Here is a 14732-nt window from a genome sequence, read left to right on the forward strand (position 1 = left end):
ATGGACTGATTGGCCTTGTTTCGCGACCTTTGCATGGCAGAACATTTTCACGATACATTTTAGCATCAGACAAGTAGGTCACCTAGTGTAGCCCTCAAAGCTTTCCTTGCCACCAGCACAGGCTTTGATGTCTGCGTTTGACGGTAATCCAGCAATCGCTGATTGGTCAACCTCTTTCCACCACCTGAGCATGCAGTGGCGTCAGTCGGGGCAGCACCAGCGTCTGGCTTGTCATTCTGCCAACCCGAGTTGATTGACTGGATAATCACATGTTCTCTTGCTGCCCTTGTGCCATACTTCTCTGCTGTTCCCTTGGGCACGGAAGTCAACGAGGCAGGAAGATATTTCTGTGGGTCCATCACTGCAGATAGATCACCATAAGTGAGAATTCTTGGTGGCTGGATTCAGCACACACATTGGCCTTTAAAGTCACTCTCACAACCACACACAAAGTAAGGCAGTAGATGTAGTGAGGGAATAGGCTGTAATGTAAATTGTCTCTTTGCCCACTTCCCCTTTTCTCCCCTTGGAGAGCAACAAGGGCATACAGATGGAAGACAAAGATCAAGTACACTTTCAAGCCCTATTCTGTTCCGTTATTTCATATCTCTGGCCCTTAATCCCACTCCAGTTTCAATCCTGCCCTGTGTTTAATGCTTTCAAAGCAAAACTGGGCCTCTAAGATTGAATGTGTCCCAGAACTTTGGCATCCTCGCATTTGCATATGCATTGCATCAGGGGTTTAAAACTTGCTGAAAAAGAGAGAATAAATAGCCATAAAGGAGTTGAAGAGAATGAACCTGGCACCTATCTAAAATAAGCCTCACAGTGTGTAGAGCCTGGAGATTTAATTCTGTCACAATGGGATATTGTCATCCGCGTGTTTGGTTGTGTGGGCACAGCAAGAGAACACTCGAGCAGCTTCTATACAAATTCAAGATCTTCACAGAGGTTGTATGTTTTTCACGCCACACCAATTCATGGCTTTCTGTGTTCACTGAGTGGTAATTATTCACAGAGGCATCTAGCAGGGTTTTTAATTTTCAAGCATTTTTGTAGTGTTGCTTTAATTTATCACATTTGCAATTAGATTATGCTTAAGGTGTTTGTCACCTTGAATATTTTTAACTTCTCACTTACTGAATGCCTTATAATACTCACACAGTTCTTGGAGTGTTATAATGCCAGTTTTTAAGATTGACTAAGGGCACCAATCTGAAGGCTGCAGTAGTATTTTGATTCATGCCAGCTAAATTATCAATGGACGGTAAATAGCATCATGGTTGCATAGTTTTCATGTTAAATGCAACAAGGATCAGATACTCAGTGTTTGTTTTCCAAAACTTATGTTTTTTGTGGGAATGCACATTGTAAATTGACCACACTCTGTATTTCCTTGTATTTGATTGCCTGGATTTGTAGTGACCAAATTATTTTCCTTTTTTTTTTCAACTGGTTACAATGGTGCTGTTTCAAACTTCTGTTATTCTATTAATATTCCTTTGATATTTCTTTTAATACTCAATTTTACCATTCATTTCTTAAACGAATTAAGAAATCAAGGTTATGTGAGGCTGTTGAGCGGTGCAATATCTCTTGATGGTCATATGCTGCCACCTAGTGGATTAATGTCATTATTTGCATACTGTAGTCTTTGTCAGACACCAAACGACAAGCTACTTGTCTACTGCATTTTTTTTTGGGGTGGAGGCAGGGGTCAACTGCAATGTGCAAGTCAGAATAATCTTTTTTTTTAAATGGATCATTAACAGTGTCAACCTTAATGATTGTTGCTTTTACTGAAAAATGTGAACTCATAAACTTAATTCTTTTTGCCTCTTTTGCTACTTATTTTTGTCTTTTCCTTTCATTTTTTTCTTTTTGGATTTTTGGAAGTATTGCCACCTTGCACATGTCTGTTTGTTAACCCTGTTTGGACTGTCCTGCAGGCAAAGGTCCAGAAACTATTTTTGCGGGTCAAAATCTGAACGATAACGAGTGGCACACAGTGCGTGTGTTCAGGAGGGGAAAGAGTTTGACACTGACCGTAGATGATCTGACGCCAGTGGAAGGTACTTGTTAACGATCTATTTGTGTTTGGGGGGGGGGGGGGGGGGGGATCTTGCTTTTATCCTTTCTTGTTTTTATACAATTAAACCCAAATTCTTCTGGCTGCTGACAACTTTTGAGCTAAAGTTTATTTTATTTTGTAAGTGTGAATATTTTTACCTATTTGACAAACCTCAATTATTCATGAATGAATGCATAGATTTGGAGTGTAAATGCTATTTGTACATAATATTGATCATTCTGTCTAAAATATAGTGACTTTTAAGGACTTTGTGTTGCCATTGCCAGAATTGTTCCTATCCCCATTTTATCTTTTCCCGTCTGTGTGAAGGTCAAATGGCTGGTGACCACACCCAACTGGAGTTCCACAACATTGAGACGGGCATTGTGACGGAGAAGCGTTTCATGTCCATGGTGCCGTCGAATTTCATCGGTCACCTCCAAAGCCTCTCCTTCAATGGCATGGCCTACATAGACCTGTGTAAAAATGGCGATATAGACTACTGTGAGCTGAACGCCATGATCGGCTTCAAGAACATTATCGCTGATCCTGTCACCTTCAAGTCCCGGTCCAGCTATGTGACCCTCACTGCTCTGCAGGCTTACTACTCCATGCACCTTTTCTTTCAGTTCAAGACCACCTCCTCCGATGGCCTCATTCTCTACAACAGTGGGGATGGGAATGACTTCATTGTAGTGGAGCTGGTCAAAGGGTATGTTGATTCTGTGGAAAGTTAACGTGTTCATGTGTTTGGAGTGGTGTAGGAATATACTTTATCACGACGAGAGTTTTTCTAATATGTTGATAAGTTATTTTAGGGACTGAACATGTAAATGAGTCAAGCTATTAGGCACTGCAGTTAACATATTGATAGGTTCAATACCATTGCAAGCCACATCCATAACACACACGTTCATACGTCACTAAAAGTAACAATAATAATCGAAACAACCCTTTTCACAAATGGTTTATACTCTGGCTGCTGTACGTATAACACCACAAAATATTGAGTGGATATACAGGTGTGTTCAAAATTATTCAACCGCCATAGTGGATAAGTGTTTTTGCAAGTTTGAAATATAGTTTTCATTTTGTTTATAATCACATCAAATAATGACATGTCAAACAGACAAATATAACTGAAATAACACAAAAATGTTTGGGAATATTCCCATTAATGGCCTCTCTGTGCTTACCTCATTGACAAAATTGTTCAAGTCCACCACTCTCAAGTACAAACGTTTCCATGAGGTGCTGGCAAGCAGCTGATGAAGACATCTGTAAATCTGAACGGAACCCTAATGAGCAGCAATTAAGCAGATTTAAAAGGACGGTGACACATGTCTCTTCTTGGCAGTTAATCTTTATAACATGGTGAAGTCCAAGGAATGGTAAAAAAAAGTTCAGAGAGGAGGTCATTTCACTTCATAAGCAAGGATATGGATATACAAAGGTAGCAAAAGGCCACAAAATTTCAAGAGACAAAATTGGGAGCATAGTCCGCAAGTTTAAAGCTAAAGGCACAGTGGAAACGCTACCTGGGCGTGGTAGAAAGAGGTTACTGTCTGCAACTGCTGTGCGATACCTGAAACGAAAGGTGGAGAAAAATTCCCAGGTGACAGCTGAGGAACTATGACAGGACATGTCATAGGAAAGTATTCAAGTTTAATCCAAGACAATAAGACGCACACTGTGAAATGATGGCTTCCATGCAAGAACCCCTAGGTGCACCCCCCGCTGACTCCAAAACACAAGAAGTATGCCAAAAACCATGTGGACAAACCACAAAGATTTTGGGATACTATTCTCTGAAGTGATAAGACCAAACTGGACCTTTTTGGGCCAATAGATCAACGGTATGTGTGGAGGAAAAAGAAGGATGCCTATAAAGAAAAGAACAGCCTATTTACTGTGAAGCGCGGAGGGGGGCAAGTCATGCTCTGGAGTTGTTTTGCTTCCTCAGGTACAGGGAATCTTCAGCGTGTGCAAGGTATTATGAATTCAGTTCAATACCAGGAGATCTTGGATGCAAATGTCCTCCAGCCATTGACAAAGCTGAAGCTTGGGTGAGGCTGGAACTTCCAACAGGACAATGATCCTAGGCATACCTCAACATCTAACACATCTTTGTTGCAAAAGAAGTGCTGGAAGATTCGGTAGTGGCCATTGCAATCACCAGACTTAAATCACATTGAAAATCTCTGGTGGTACTTGAAGAAGGCAGCTGCAACACACAAGCTCCAAAATGTTAATGAATTGGAGGCCTTTGCCCATGAGGAATGGGCAAAAATACCTGTGGAACAATGCAAGAAACTTGTGTCAAGCTATGCTTTACATCTAATGGATGTTATTGTTGCAAAAGATGTTGTACTAAGTACTAAAGTTCTACATAGCTAAGGGGTTGAATAATTTTGTCAGTGAAGTAATCACAGAAACGCCATAAATTGGAATATTCAAATAAAATATTTTTGTTATTTCAGTTGTATTTGTCTATTTGACATGTCATTGTTTATGTACTGTAGTTATGAACAAAACGAAAAATACATTTAAAAATTGCAAAAACGCTTATCTACTGTAGGGGTTGAATAATTTTGAACACAACTGTACCTTACTAAAAAGTCTCCGCCTCCGTTTAATTGCCATGTTAACGCATTAACGGGCGGTAATTAATTTTTTTAAATTAATCACGTTAAAATATTTAACGCAATTAACGCATCCGCGGAACGACCCACTCATGCATTGCTGCGAACTGGCGCCGTTTGAAGTATATTGACAGCTAAGGGCAGAGACAAGCAAGAGGAGTGGACGCAGGTGTTACCGGCACCCGCCAAGGGGGCCGCTGTTATTTTCAGTGTGACCGGTATTGTCAGATTGAGCAGTGAGGAAGAAAGTGGTCGAGCGAGAGAGGGAGCGAGAGAGTAGAGAAAGTGCGCAGCGTCCCCCATATGCTTTTGTTTTGTTCGTAAAAGTTCCCACAAAAAGCCATCCAACGCCTCTCGGTGTTTATATGTACGCCGCCGTCCTCCTCAGGAGGAAATCGGACGAACCGTGCCATCCGACGATACCGAGTCAACATGAATCGCCTGTCCATTGCACTGCCAATTACAAAGAAGGGCGAATTGGGAACGCAGTCATTTATAAGAGCCGTGCTGTTTAATGGAGTACGCAGAGGAATCTCTTCCACAATTGCTATAACTATTGTGGCGAGCGACATGGGAAAGATTAACTAGAGATGATCTTTTTCATAACATCATGTATTGTACTCAACGCAGAGAAGATATAGCATTTGCAGCAACCACTGTGACTCATGGTTGCTTAAATTCCCATCCTGCATTTGGACTGTTAAGAACATTTAAGTCGCTAGAGCAGTGCTTCTCAATTATTTTCTGTCACGCCGCCCCCCCCCCCCCCCCCCCCGAAAGGAAGACGTAAATGTTTCGCCCCCCCCCCAACTCTCTGCCGCCACTGTAAATAGTATCATTTGTCTATAATATTACTATTATAAGTACGCCTCAGCCTAACATTGTGTCCTTTTTTTCTATTAAAGAAAAAAAGTAACATAGATCAACTTATGATAAAGTATAACTTTATTAACATTGTTTTGCTTGTAACAGAAAAGACTTAATGCACATCAATTTGCCTGAAGTAAAAAAAAAAAAAAAAAGTCACATCCAAACTGTAAAAATACACTCAAGGTACATTTTTGACCATTTGATACTGAAAAATAAAATGTAATAAAATCAGTAAATAATAACAAATTCAAATTGATTAGAAACATTTACTCTTCAGGACAACATGCCAAAAAATTTGACCGAAAAAAACAAAACTGAATAGAAGGGGGGAAAAGTGTCTTTGGACAGAAGGAAAGTTTTTATTTTCGCTGATTCACCACAGTGCTCACTGGTTTACTGATATAACACTGACAAAGCGGGACGATTGTGACAATTGGCAATATTCGGCACGTTTTCGCTGAAAAACAATCAAGCGGCTTATCAATGAGATTGAGGTCTTATGTCTTTAAGTGGCGTCTTAACTGATTTGGCTTCAGACTCTCCGCTATAATCATTTTTAGACTCAGTAAACAGTGGTCTTTCCTCATTTCCTATAATAAAAGTCAAAGCCAAAAGGCAAATGGCCCGAAAAAAGCGCATTCTCGGCGGCTGAGGGAGAACCGTAGGTGAGGGCGGTGGTCGTGACGATCCCAAGCCGAAAACGGCACTTCTCTGCCGGACACGTGAGAAACGGAGAAGACAGTGGGTCGCTGCGTGAGTCCAGCTCTGCATGAGTCTCTTCCGTGTGCTCTTGCTTATTTCAAAAATACTGCATGCACTTTGAAAATGAGAGCGCCACTGCCACCCACGGAGTGGATGTGCAAGTACACTTTATTCTAGTACGGCAAAAAAAAAAAAAAAAAAAGCATGTTCCCCGAGGTCACTCGCGCCACCCCTGGCATCGCTCTGCGCCCCCCTGGGGGGGCGCGCCCCACCATTTGAGAAGTACTGCGCTAGAGTATCATTTAGTGAAAGCACAACAAAAATAATATTCCTATCTCTCAAAAATAAAGTGAAGTTCACAAAAAGAAAAGCGCTCAATGCAAAGAGATCTGGCATTCCCAATTAAAATAGATGGCAATATCTAGTCACAATATACAAACTAGCAAAATTACTATAACTTGTACTCACATTTATCTTTTAAGAATTACAAGTCTTTCTATCCGTGGATCCCTTTCACAGAAAGAATGTTAATGTAAATGCCGTCTTGTGGTTTTATTGTTATAATAAACAAATACAGTACTTATGTACAGTATGTTGCATGTATATATCCGTCTTGTCTTATCTTTCCAGTCCAACAATAATTTAATGAAAAATATGGCATATTTTAGTGATGGTTTGAATTGCGATTAATTACGATTTATTCATTTTTAAGCTGTGTTTAACTCGATTAAAAATTGTAATCATTTGACAGCCCTGGTTTCAATGCGATTTATTTATTTAGTTATCAATTTTTAACAAAAATGATCTACCAAAAGTATATATAATATATAATATATATAGTATATAACTTATATATATATATATATATATATATATATATATATATATATATATATATATATATATATATATATATATATATATATATATATATATATATATATATATATATATATTTTTTTTTTTTTTTTTTTTTTTTTCTGTAAATTATTGTTGGAATGGAAAGATAAGACACAAGATTGATATATACATTCAACATACGGTACATAGGGACTGTATTTGTTTATTATACCAATAAATCAATATGATGGCATTAACATTATTAACATTCTGTTAAAGCGATCCATGGATAGAAAGACTTGTAGTTCTTAAAAGATAAATCTTAGTACAAGTTATAAAAATTTTATATTAAAACCCCTCTTAATGTTTTCGTTTAATTTTTTTTTTTTTTTTTTACAAATTTCATCAAAAAATAATCTAGTAGCCCGCCATTGTTGATGTCAATAATTACTTACAAAATGCTCATGGGTGCTGAAGCCTATAAAAACAGTCGCACCCAAGCGCCAGCAGAGGGCGGCAAAACTCCATAAAACACAATTAACATGTTGTCATTTCACTGTACTGTCATTTAAATCTGTCTGAGCGGCGCATGTGTGTTAATTGCGTCACATGATTAATTTAAAAAAATAATTACAGCCCGTTAACGCAATAATTTTGACAGCCCTCTAATATATATATATATATATATACAGTTGTGGTCAAAAGTTTACATACACTTGTGAAGAACATAATGTCATGGCTCTCTTGAGTTTCCAGTTACTTCTACAACTCTTATTTTTCTCCGATAGAGTGATTGGAACAGATACTTCTTTGTCACGAAAAAACATTCATGAAGTTTGGTTCATTTATGACTTTATTATGGGTTAACAGAAAAAGTGATCAAATCTGCTGGGTCAAAAACATACATACATGGATCTGAAAAAGTGAATCATTGACTTGAACAAGTCAGGAAAGTCACTTGGAGCCATTTCAAAGCAGCTGCAGGTCCCAAGAGCAACAGTGCAAACAATTGTTTGTAAGTATAAAGTGCATGGCACTGTTTTGTCACTGCCACGATCAGGAAGAAAACACAAGCTATCACCTACTGCTGAGAGAAAATTGGTCAGGAGGGTGAAGATTCAACCGAGAATCACCAAAAAGCAGATCTGCCAAGAATTAGAAGCTGCTGGAACACAGGTGTCAGTGTCCACAGTCAAGCGTGTTTTGCATCTCCATGGACTGAGAGGCTGCCGTGCAAGAAGGAAGCCCTTGCTCCAAAAGCGGCACCTTAAGGTTCGACTGAAGTTTGCTGCTGATCACATGGACAAAGATAAGACCTTCAGGAGGAAAGTTCTGTGGTCAGACGAAACAAAAATCGAGCTGTTTGGCCACAATGCCCAGCAATATGTTTGGAGGAGAAAAGGTGAGGCCTTTAACCCCAAGTACACCCTGCCTACTGTCAAGCACGGTGGTGGGAGCATTATGCTGTGGGGCTGTTTTGCTACCAGTGGAACTGGTGCTTTACAGAGAGTAAATGGGATAATGAAGAAGGAGGATTACCTTCAAATTCTTCAAGATAACCTAACGTCATCAGCCCGAAGATTGGGTCTTGGGCGCAGTTGGGTGTTCCAACAGGACAATGACCCCAAACACACATCAAAAGTGGTAATGGAATGGCTAAATCAGGCTAGAATTAAGGTTTTCGAATGGCCTTCCCAAAGTCCTGACTTAAACCCCATTGAGAACTTGTGGACAATGCTGAAGAAACAAGTCCATGTCAGAAAGCCATCAAATTTACCTGAACTGCACCAATTCTGTCAAGAGGAGTGGTCAAAGATTCAACCAGAAGCTTGCCAGAAGCTTGTGGATGGCTACCAAAAGCGCCTAATTGAAGTGAAAATGGCCAAGGGACATGTTACCAAATATTAGCGCTGCTGTATGTATATTTCTGACCCAGCAGATTTGATCACTTTTTTCTGTTCACCCATAATAAAGTCATAAAAGAACCAAACTTCACGAATGTTTTTTGTGACAAAGAAGTATGTGTTCCAATCACTCTATCAGAGAAAAATCAGAGTTGTAGAAATAACTGGAAACTCAAGAGAGCCATGACATATATATATATATATATATATATATATATATATATATATAGGAATACATACTTCAAGAGGTCAAGTATTATTATTCCACCATTTACTAGCCACCATTTAAAAATTCAGAGTAAAAAAAAAAGATCAGTTCTAAAGTTATAGTAGGCTATGTATTATTCATTAATTATTTTTCCACAATACTCATACTCAAGAGGGTCGCAGGGATGTTAGGGTTTATCCCACATTATTATGGGTAGGGTACACCCTATGCTGGATGCCGGCCAATCGCAGGACACACATAGACCAACAATCTTTCATACTCACGTTCAAACCATTGAACTGACCTTCAATGTAAATTGTATCTTACTATACTTACTATTCTTTGTGCCAGAATTGTTACTGAGAGCGTTTGACTTTTATTTATTTATTTATTTTTATATCTCCACAAAGGCACATAAGTATGAAGTATCCAATATAAACATAGATCAGCTACAAATGAATGTACACTGCTCAAAAATGTAAAGGGAACACTAACGTAACACATTATGGATACAAATGAATGAAATATTTTTGTGAAATACTTTGTTCATTCCATAGTTGAATTGGTTGTCTATGGCAAATGCCAATCAAGCTCTATGGTGATTCCCAGTGAGCACAGGGCTCACTACAGGATTTCAGGCCCTCAGGCCATCCTCATAGAGCCCGTTTCTGATTGTTTGGTCAGAAACATTCACACCTGTTGTCTGCTGAGGTCATTTTGTAGGGCTCTGGCAGTGTTCATCCTATTCCTCCTTGAACAAAGGGGTGGATACCGATCCTGCTAAGGGTTTAAGGATCTCCTGTACAGCTCTTCTGGAATAACTACCTGTCTCCTGGAATGTCCTACAGGACGACAGGTTGGTCCTCAGACTGTCCAGGAACTCAGTGATGTGCTGGTCCAGATCTGGGTGGAAATCCCTCAGGAAAACATCCGCCACCTCATCAGGAGCATGCTCAGGCCTTGCAGGGAGGTCATACAAGCATGCAGAGGCCAAACACTACTGAGCTTCATTTGGACTTGTTTAAAGGACATTACAAGTTGATACATTTCATTTTTATCTGACTTTGTTATCAGCACATTCAACTATGGAAAGAACAAAGTATTTAATATAAATATTTGATTCATTCAGATCTACAATGTGTCATGTTAGTGTTCACTTTATTTTTTTTAGCAGTGTATTTCTTTCAAGTAAGGTCTGACATAATACTTTTTATTCTGCTTGGGGAAACACTAAAAAGTCATTAACTGTAATATATAAATTCCCTTAAACTACGGACATGTAGACTGGTTTGCTCATCACAGCCCACAGCCTTTTTTAATTCATCAGACTGACAATGACTTAACCACTTCTTTATGCAGATGCACTGACTAATGCTTCACCAAAAAACAAACAAAAAAACAAACATGCATTTAAGGAAAATGCAGACACTCGCTGCAGTTGTGTCAGTTGACTGAAAATTACAAAAAAATATGGTGTTGTTTTTTCAAAGGTGTAATGTGATTTTCTGCACATGATCAAACATAGTTAATCGTATTACATAATGTGATTGTAGATACCTGCATTATGTGTCGGACCTGGGAAATGGAGCCCATTTGATTAAAGGAAACTCAAACAAGCCGCTCAATGATAACAACTGGCACAGTGTCATCATTTCCAGGGATGCCAATAACCTCCATACAGTCAAGATTGACACCAAAGTTACTACCCAGACCACCACAGGGGCCAAAAACTTGGACTTAAAAGGTATTTATTCTGTTGTTCATATGTTATATCATACTCAACAGTACATACAGTAGATACATACAACAGCATATAACAGTTACATTAAAACATGACCCAGTCATGCAAAATATGCATGCATGAAACAAAAAGCACAATTGTGACAGACATTATATGAATTTCTGATACATTCCTTATGTGTCTTATCTTCCAAATTCATAGATAGATTATCGGCCGGGCCGATTATCGGTGCTGGTATTTGGAAATTTAAGGAATATATGGTATCTGCCTTTTTTTAAAATCCTACCAGCCGATATTAAAAAAAAAACAAAAAACAATTTAAAACTAGGTTATAACCACTGCCTGCTCTCTCTTGCACTAGTATCAATCCTCTGATTGATTAAATAGTAATGGAAATGGAGTTACACTTGTGGGCCGTTTACATGGTGACGCTGCGACACCAAGACGCAACAATTGTGTTGCGGAATGGCCTCGCCTTTACATGGTGACGGGGATAAGGGAAGGCGAAGCTGCAAACTTTTGGTTCTGTCCTCCAAAGTGGAATGATTTGATTCGGTACTTGCTCCGCAACCATATACATGGAATGCTCTCTCTCCGATGACGTTAGCACTTGCGCCACTTTGGGCATGCGCTGTCGCTGCTAGTAAATATTTTAAAACAGCAAACATGGCACAGATCAGCGGCTTTAATTTACTTTTTTTATTTTTTTTTTTAATTATTTTTTTTTTTATGTATTTTTGCATTTTTGTAAAAAAGAAAAAGTAAAAATGCATGAACGCCATTTCTTTGAATTTCTTTTTATTGACAAGCAATATCGTGTAATCATTTAAACGTGTAAAACAGCAAACCTACAATAAATACCAGAGAAAAATGAACTATAGAGGAAAAAAAAAAAAAAAAAAAAAAAAAAACATTGCTTCGAGTGGGTAGGTGCGTTGTCTTCCAGGCTGAGGAGGTTGTCAAGAAACTGCAACATTGGCTGTCGCTTTGTTAAACTGCAAAGCCCTCTAGGGCCCAGCATGAATACTACATTGTTTTCACGCGGAATTCCAACAACTTTCGAATGGAGACGCAACAAAGACAGAGCCATGTAAATTCAAACATGAAATGTGTCGTATTCTTGGAGTGTCACCATGTAAACGGCCCCTGGTATTGCACCCTTTCCCCTTTTTAAAGCTTCAACACACTTCACACTATATCCTCATCTACCTACTGGTAACGCAGTACCAGGAGCAATCTGGGGTTTAATATCTTGCTCAAGGATACTTAGACAAGGTCATCAGGGCGGAGAATCGAACCGACAACCTCTGGGTTGGTGAATAACTACTCTACCACTGAACCATACCACTCCCTATTATTAGCTATTATTTTCTATTTGTATGATTCAATAAACATGCTTTAGGCATTTCAATGAAATTCAGTGTTTGCATTGTTCAATTTTTTACACCAATTTTTACACTTTTACTGCAAATAAATATCTGCTCCAAAAATCGGTCATCGGCCCCTCTAACTACCTATAATCAGTATCGGTCCTGAAAAACCCATATCGGTCAATCTCCAGTATCAATAAGTTGTAATTGTTTGACATTTTAAAATTTGTACACTACTTGTAGTTAAGGTCACATATTACATGTAAACTTCTTCTTGATTTACAAAGGCATGTATCCTTACTAGCATTAACGCAGACATTCTGGTCCTACTTCTGACACATTCACAAGTAGCTCTCAAAGGCAAAGCTGAATTTGTATACCCCTTTAATGTGCACCTTCGCTTTTGGCCCACTAGAGGTCAGTACTGTATATGTTTCTCTTTTCTTTCAGGTAACCTCTATATTGGTGGAGTGACCAAAGAGATGTACAAGGAACTGCCCAAACTGGTACATGCTAAGGAGGGCTTTCAAGGTTGTTTGGCGTCAGTAGATCTGAATGGCCGTCTACCTGACCTGATGTCAGATGCGTTGGACTGTGTGGGACAAATTGAAAGGGGATGCGAAGGTGAGGTTTGAGTTATATGTAGTTGTTTTGTGTGTTTTTCAATGCTCTACAAAGCTCAAGTGATTCATCACATTTCATCCAAGAAAAAGCCAGAGTTCTCTCAAGTGAAACATTAAATCTCTTGTATTGGTCACAGTCATCAGTCAGAATTTCCAACTGACATTTTTCAGTAAAACTGTAGGAATTGATGCAATATGTTGCTAGTACTAGTTTGTTTTGAGTTAAAAATGATTCAAACTGCTTGAGGCGGATTGGGTCTCATTTTCATACAGTATGCGTTTTTTTTTTTTCAACTCAAATGTTTTTTTTTGTTCATTTATTTATTTGAATATTCCAAAGACCAGACGTGGGCAGTAACGCATTACATTTACTCCGTTTCATTTACTTGAGTAACCTTTTGAGAAAAATGTACTGATAGTAGTTTTCCCACACAATACTTTTACTTGAGTAGATTTTTGAAGAAGAAACACTACTCTTACTCCGCTACTTTGAGCTACACTGGAGTCATTACATTTCTCCTCTTTATTCTGTCTATTGACTTTATTTTTGCCAGAGATGCCGAAAGTAGTGCTGCCTGTTTCACCAATAAGATGTCAAGATTTACTGTAATTTTCTGCCACACATTGCCGGCCCATGAAAAAAAGACCCATATCACAGCAGTCAGTGGTGCAACAAAGGTTGGGGACCACAGGGCTATAGTTTAGTATCATAATAACAGTTCATATAGAAAAATATAGACAAGTTTCCTGAGCGAAAATTGGGCGGTGCCATCTTTGACATTTTCTGCTACGGACGTCCGGTTTAGACGTAATACCATGAATTGCGGTTGAAGTAGACAAAGTTTTAAACTGCCAAATCGAACCGAGGGAACCCACAGAATCTCCCAAAATTGATTCAGCACGACGTAGATGAGACTCCAGGATTATCTGTGCTGTGCATGGTTGTGTGAACTCCTGAACGTGCATATACATATTCTTGGAAGTGGAATGTTTTGAACGGCCTCCAGATTCAAAGCGCCATTGTGGATTGACCTTGCTATAAGCCTTAAATTGAAACCAACTGCAGACAATAAGTTAAGGATGTGCTTGAACCCTAAAAGAGCCATCTAAAAGGATGCATGTTTGTTCTTATCACTTCGTTGAGCGTTCGTGGACAAAATTCCAACAATCTGTACAGTCTGTGTTAACATTCGGTGTATATTGATACGCCGGCCACTTGAATGACCAAAATGAGGCGAAATTGCAAATTATATTGCAGTTGCCGAATGCTGAAGGGCTGACGCGGATTATGTTGTTACAAGGAAATAATATAAAGTAATTTTAGTCTGGTTAGATTATAGTTATGAGCTCATCGCACACGTACATGCAAACACAAATATTATGTCATTCTTTTTTATTGCAGATATTGATCGCAATAAAGCTTTTGGACAACATGATTCCATTTCTTGTTTTATTTAAAACAATTGCTGCATGTGCAAAACAGGTCAATAAATCACAATTTATAAAATTATTGAAAAAATATTAACAAAGGTGGAGCATAAATCGAGCTTTCCAACATCAAGGTAGAATGCACACAGTCTCGATTTACTGTATGTCCATCAACGTAAGTGTTGTTGTGAGGCACATCCAGTTGCCTTCCCTTGCCAGCGTTTTCCACCTGTTAACAAACAAACAAAAAACGCGTAACACTTGAATTTTTGCATTTAGGGTAAAAAGCCCATGTATGACTTTTAATAGATGAGTATTTTCCATTTCTTTATT

At 38.7% G+C, this 14732-nt stretch overlaps 1 protein-coding gene across 29 annotated transcripts in view; it reads left to right on the forward strand.

Annotated features, from left to right (window-relative positions):
* LOC130922805 (neurexin-1a-like) overlaps window positions 1-14732 on the forward strand; it is a 492025-nt gene that overhangs the window by 220497 nt on the left and 256796 nt on the right. For all 29 annotated transcript variants that reach the window (XM_057847885.1, XM_057847886.1, XM_057847902.1 and 26 more), the window contains 4 exons: window positions 1950-2072; window positions 2402-2783; window positions 10791-10981; window positions 12799-12972. In XM_057847885.1, the coding sequence (XP_057703868.1) occupies window positions 1950-2072; window positions 2402-2783; window positions 10791-10981; window positions 12799-12972 (870 nt within the window). The remainder of the gene's footprint in view (window positions 1-1949; window positions 2073-2401; window positions 2784-10790; window positions 10982-12798; window positions 12973-14732) is intronic.

Source organism: Corythoichthys intestinalis, chromosome 10 (genome assembly GCF_030265065.1).
Source record: "Corythoichthys intestinalis isolate RoL2023-P3 chromosome 10, ASM3026506v1, whole genome shotgun sequence".
NCBI classification, from domain to species: Eukaryota; Metazoa; Chordata; class Actinopteri; order Syngnathiformes; family Syngnathidae; genus Corythoichthys; species Corythoichthys intestinalis.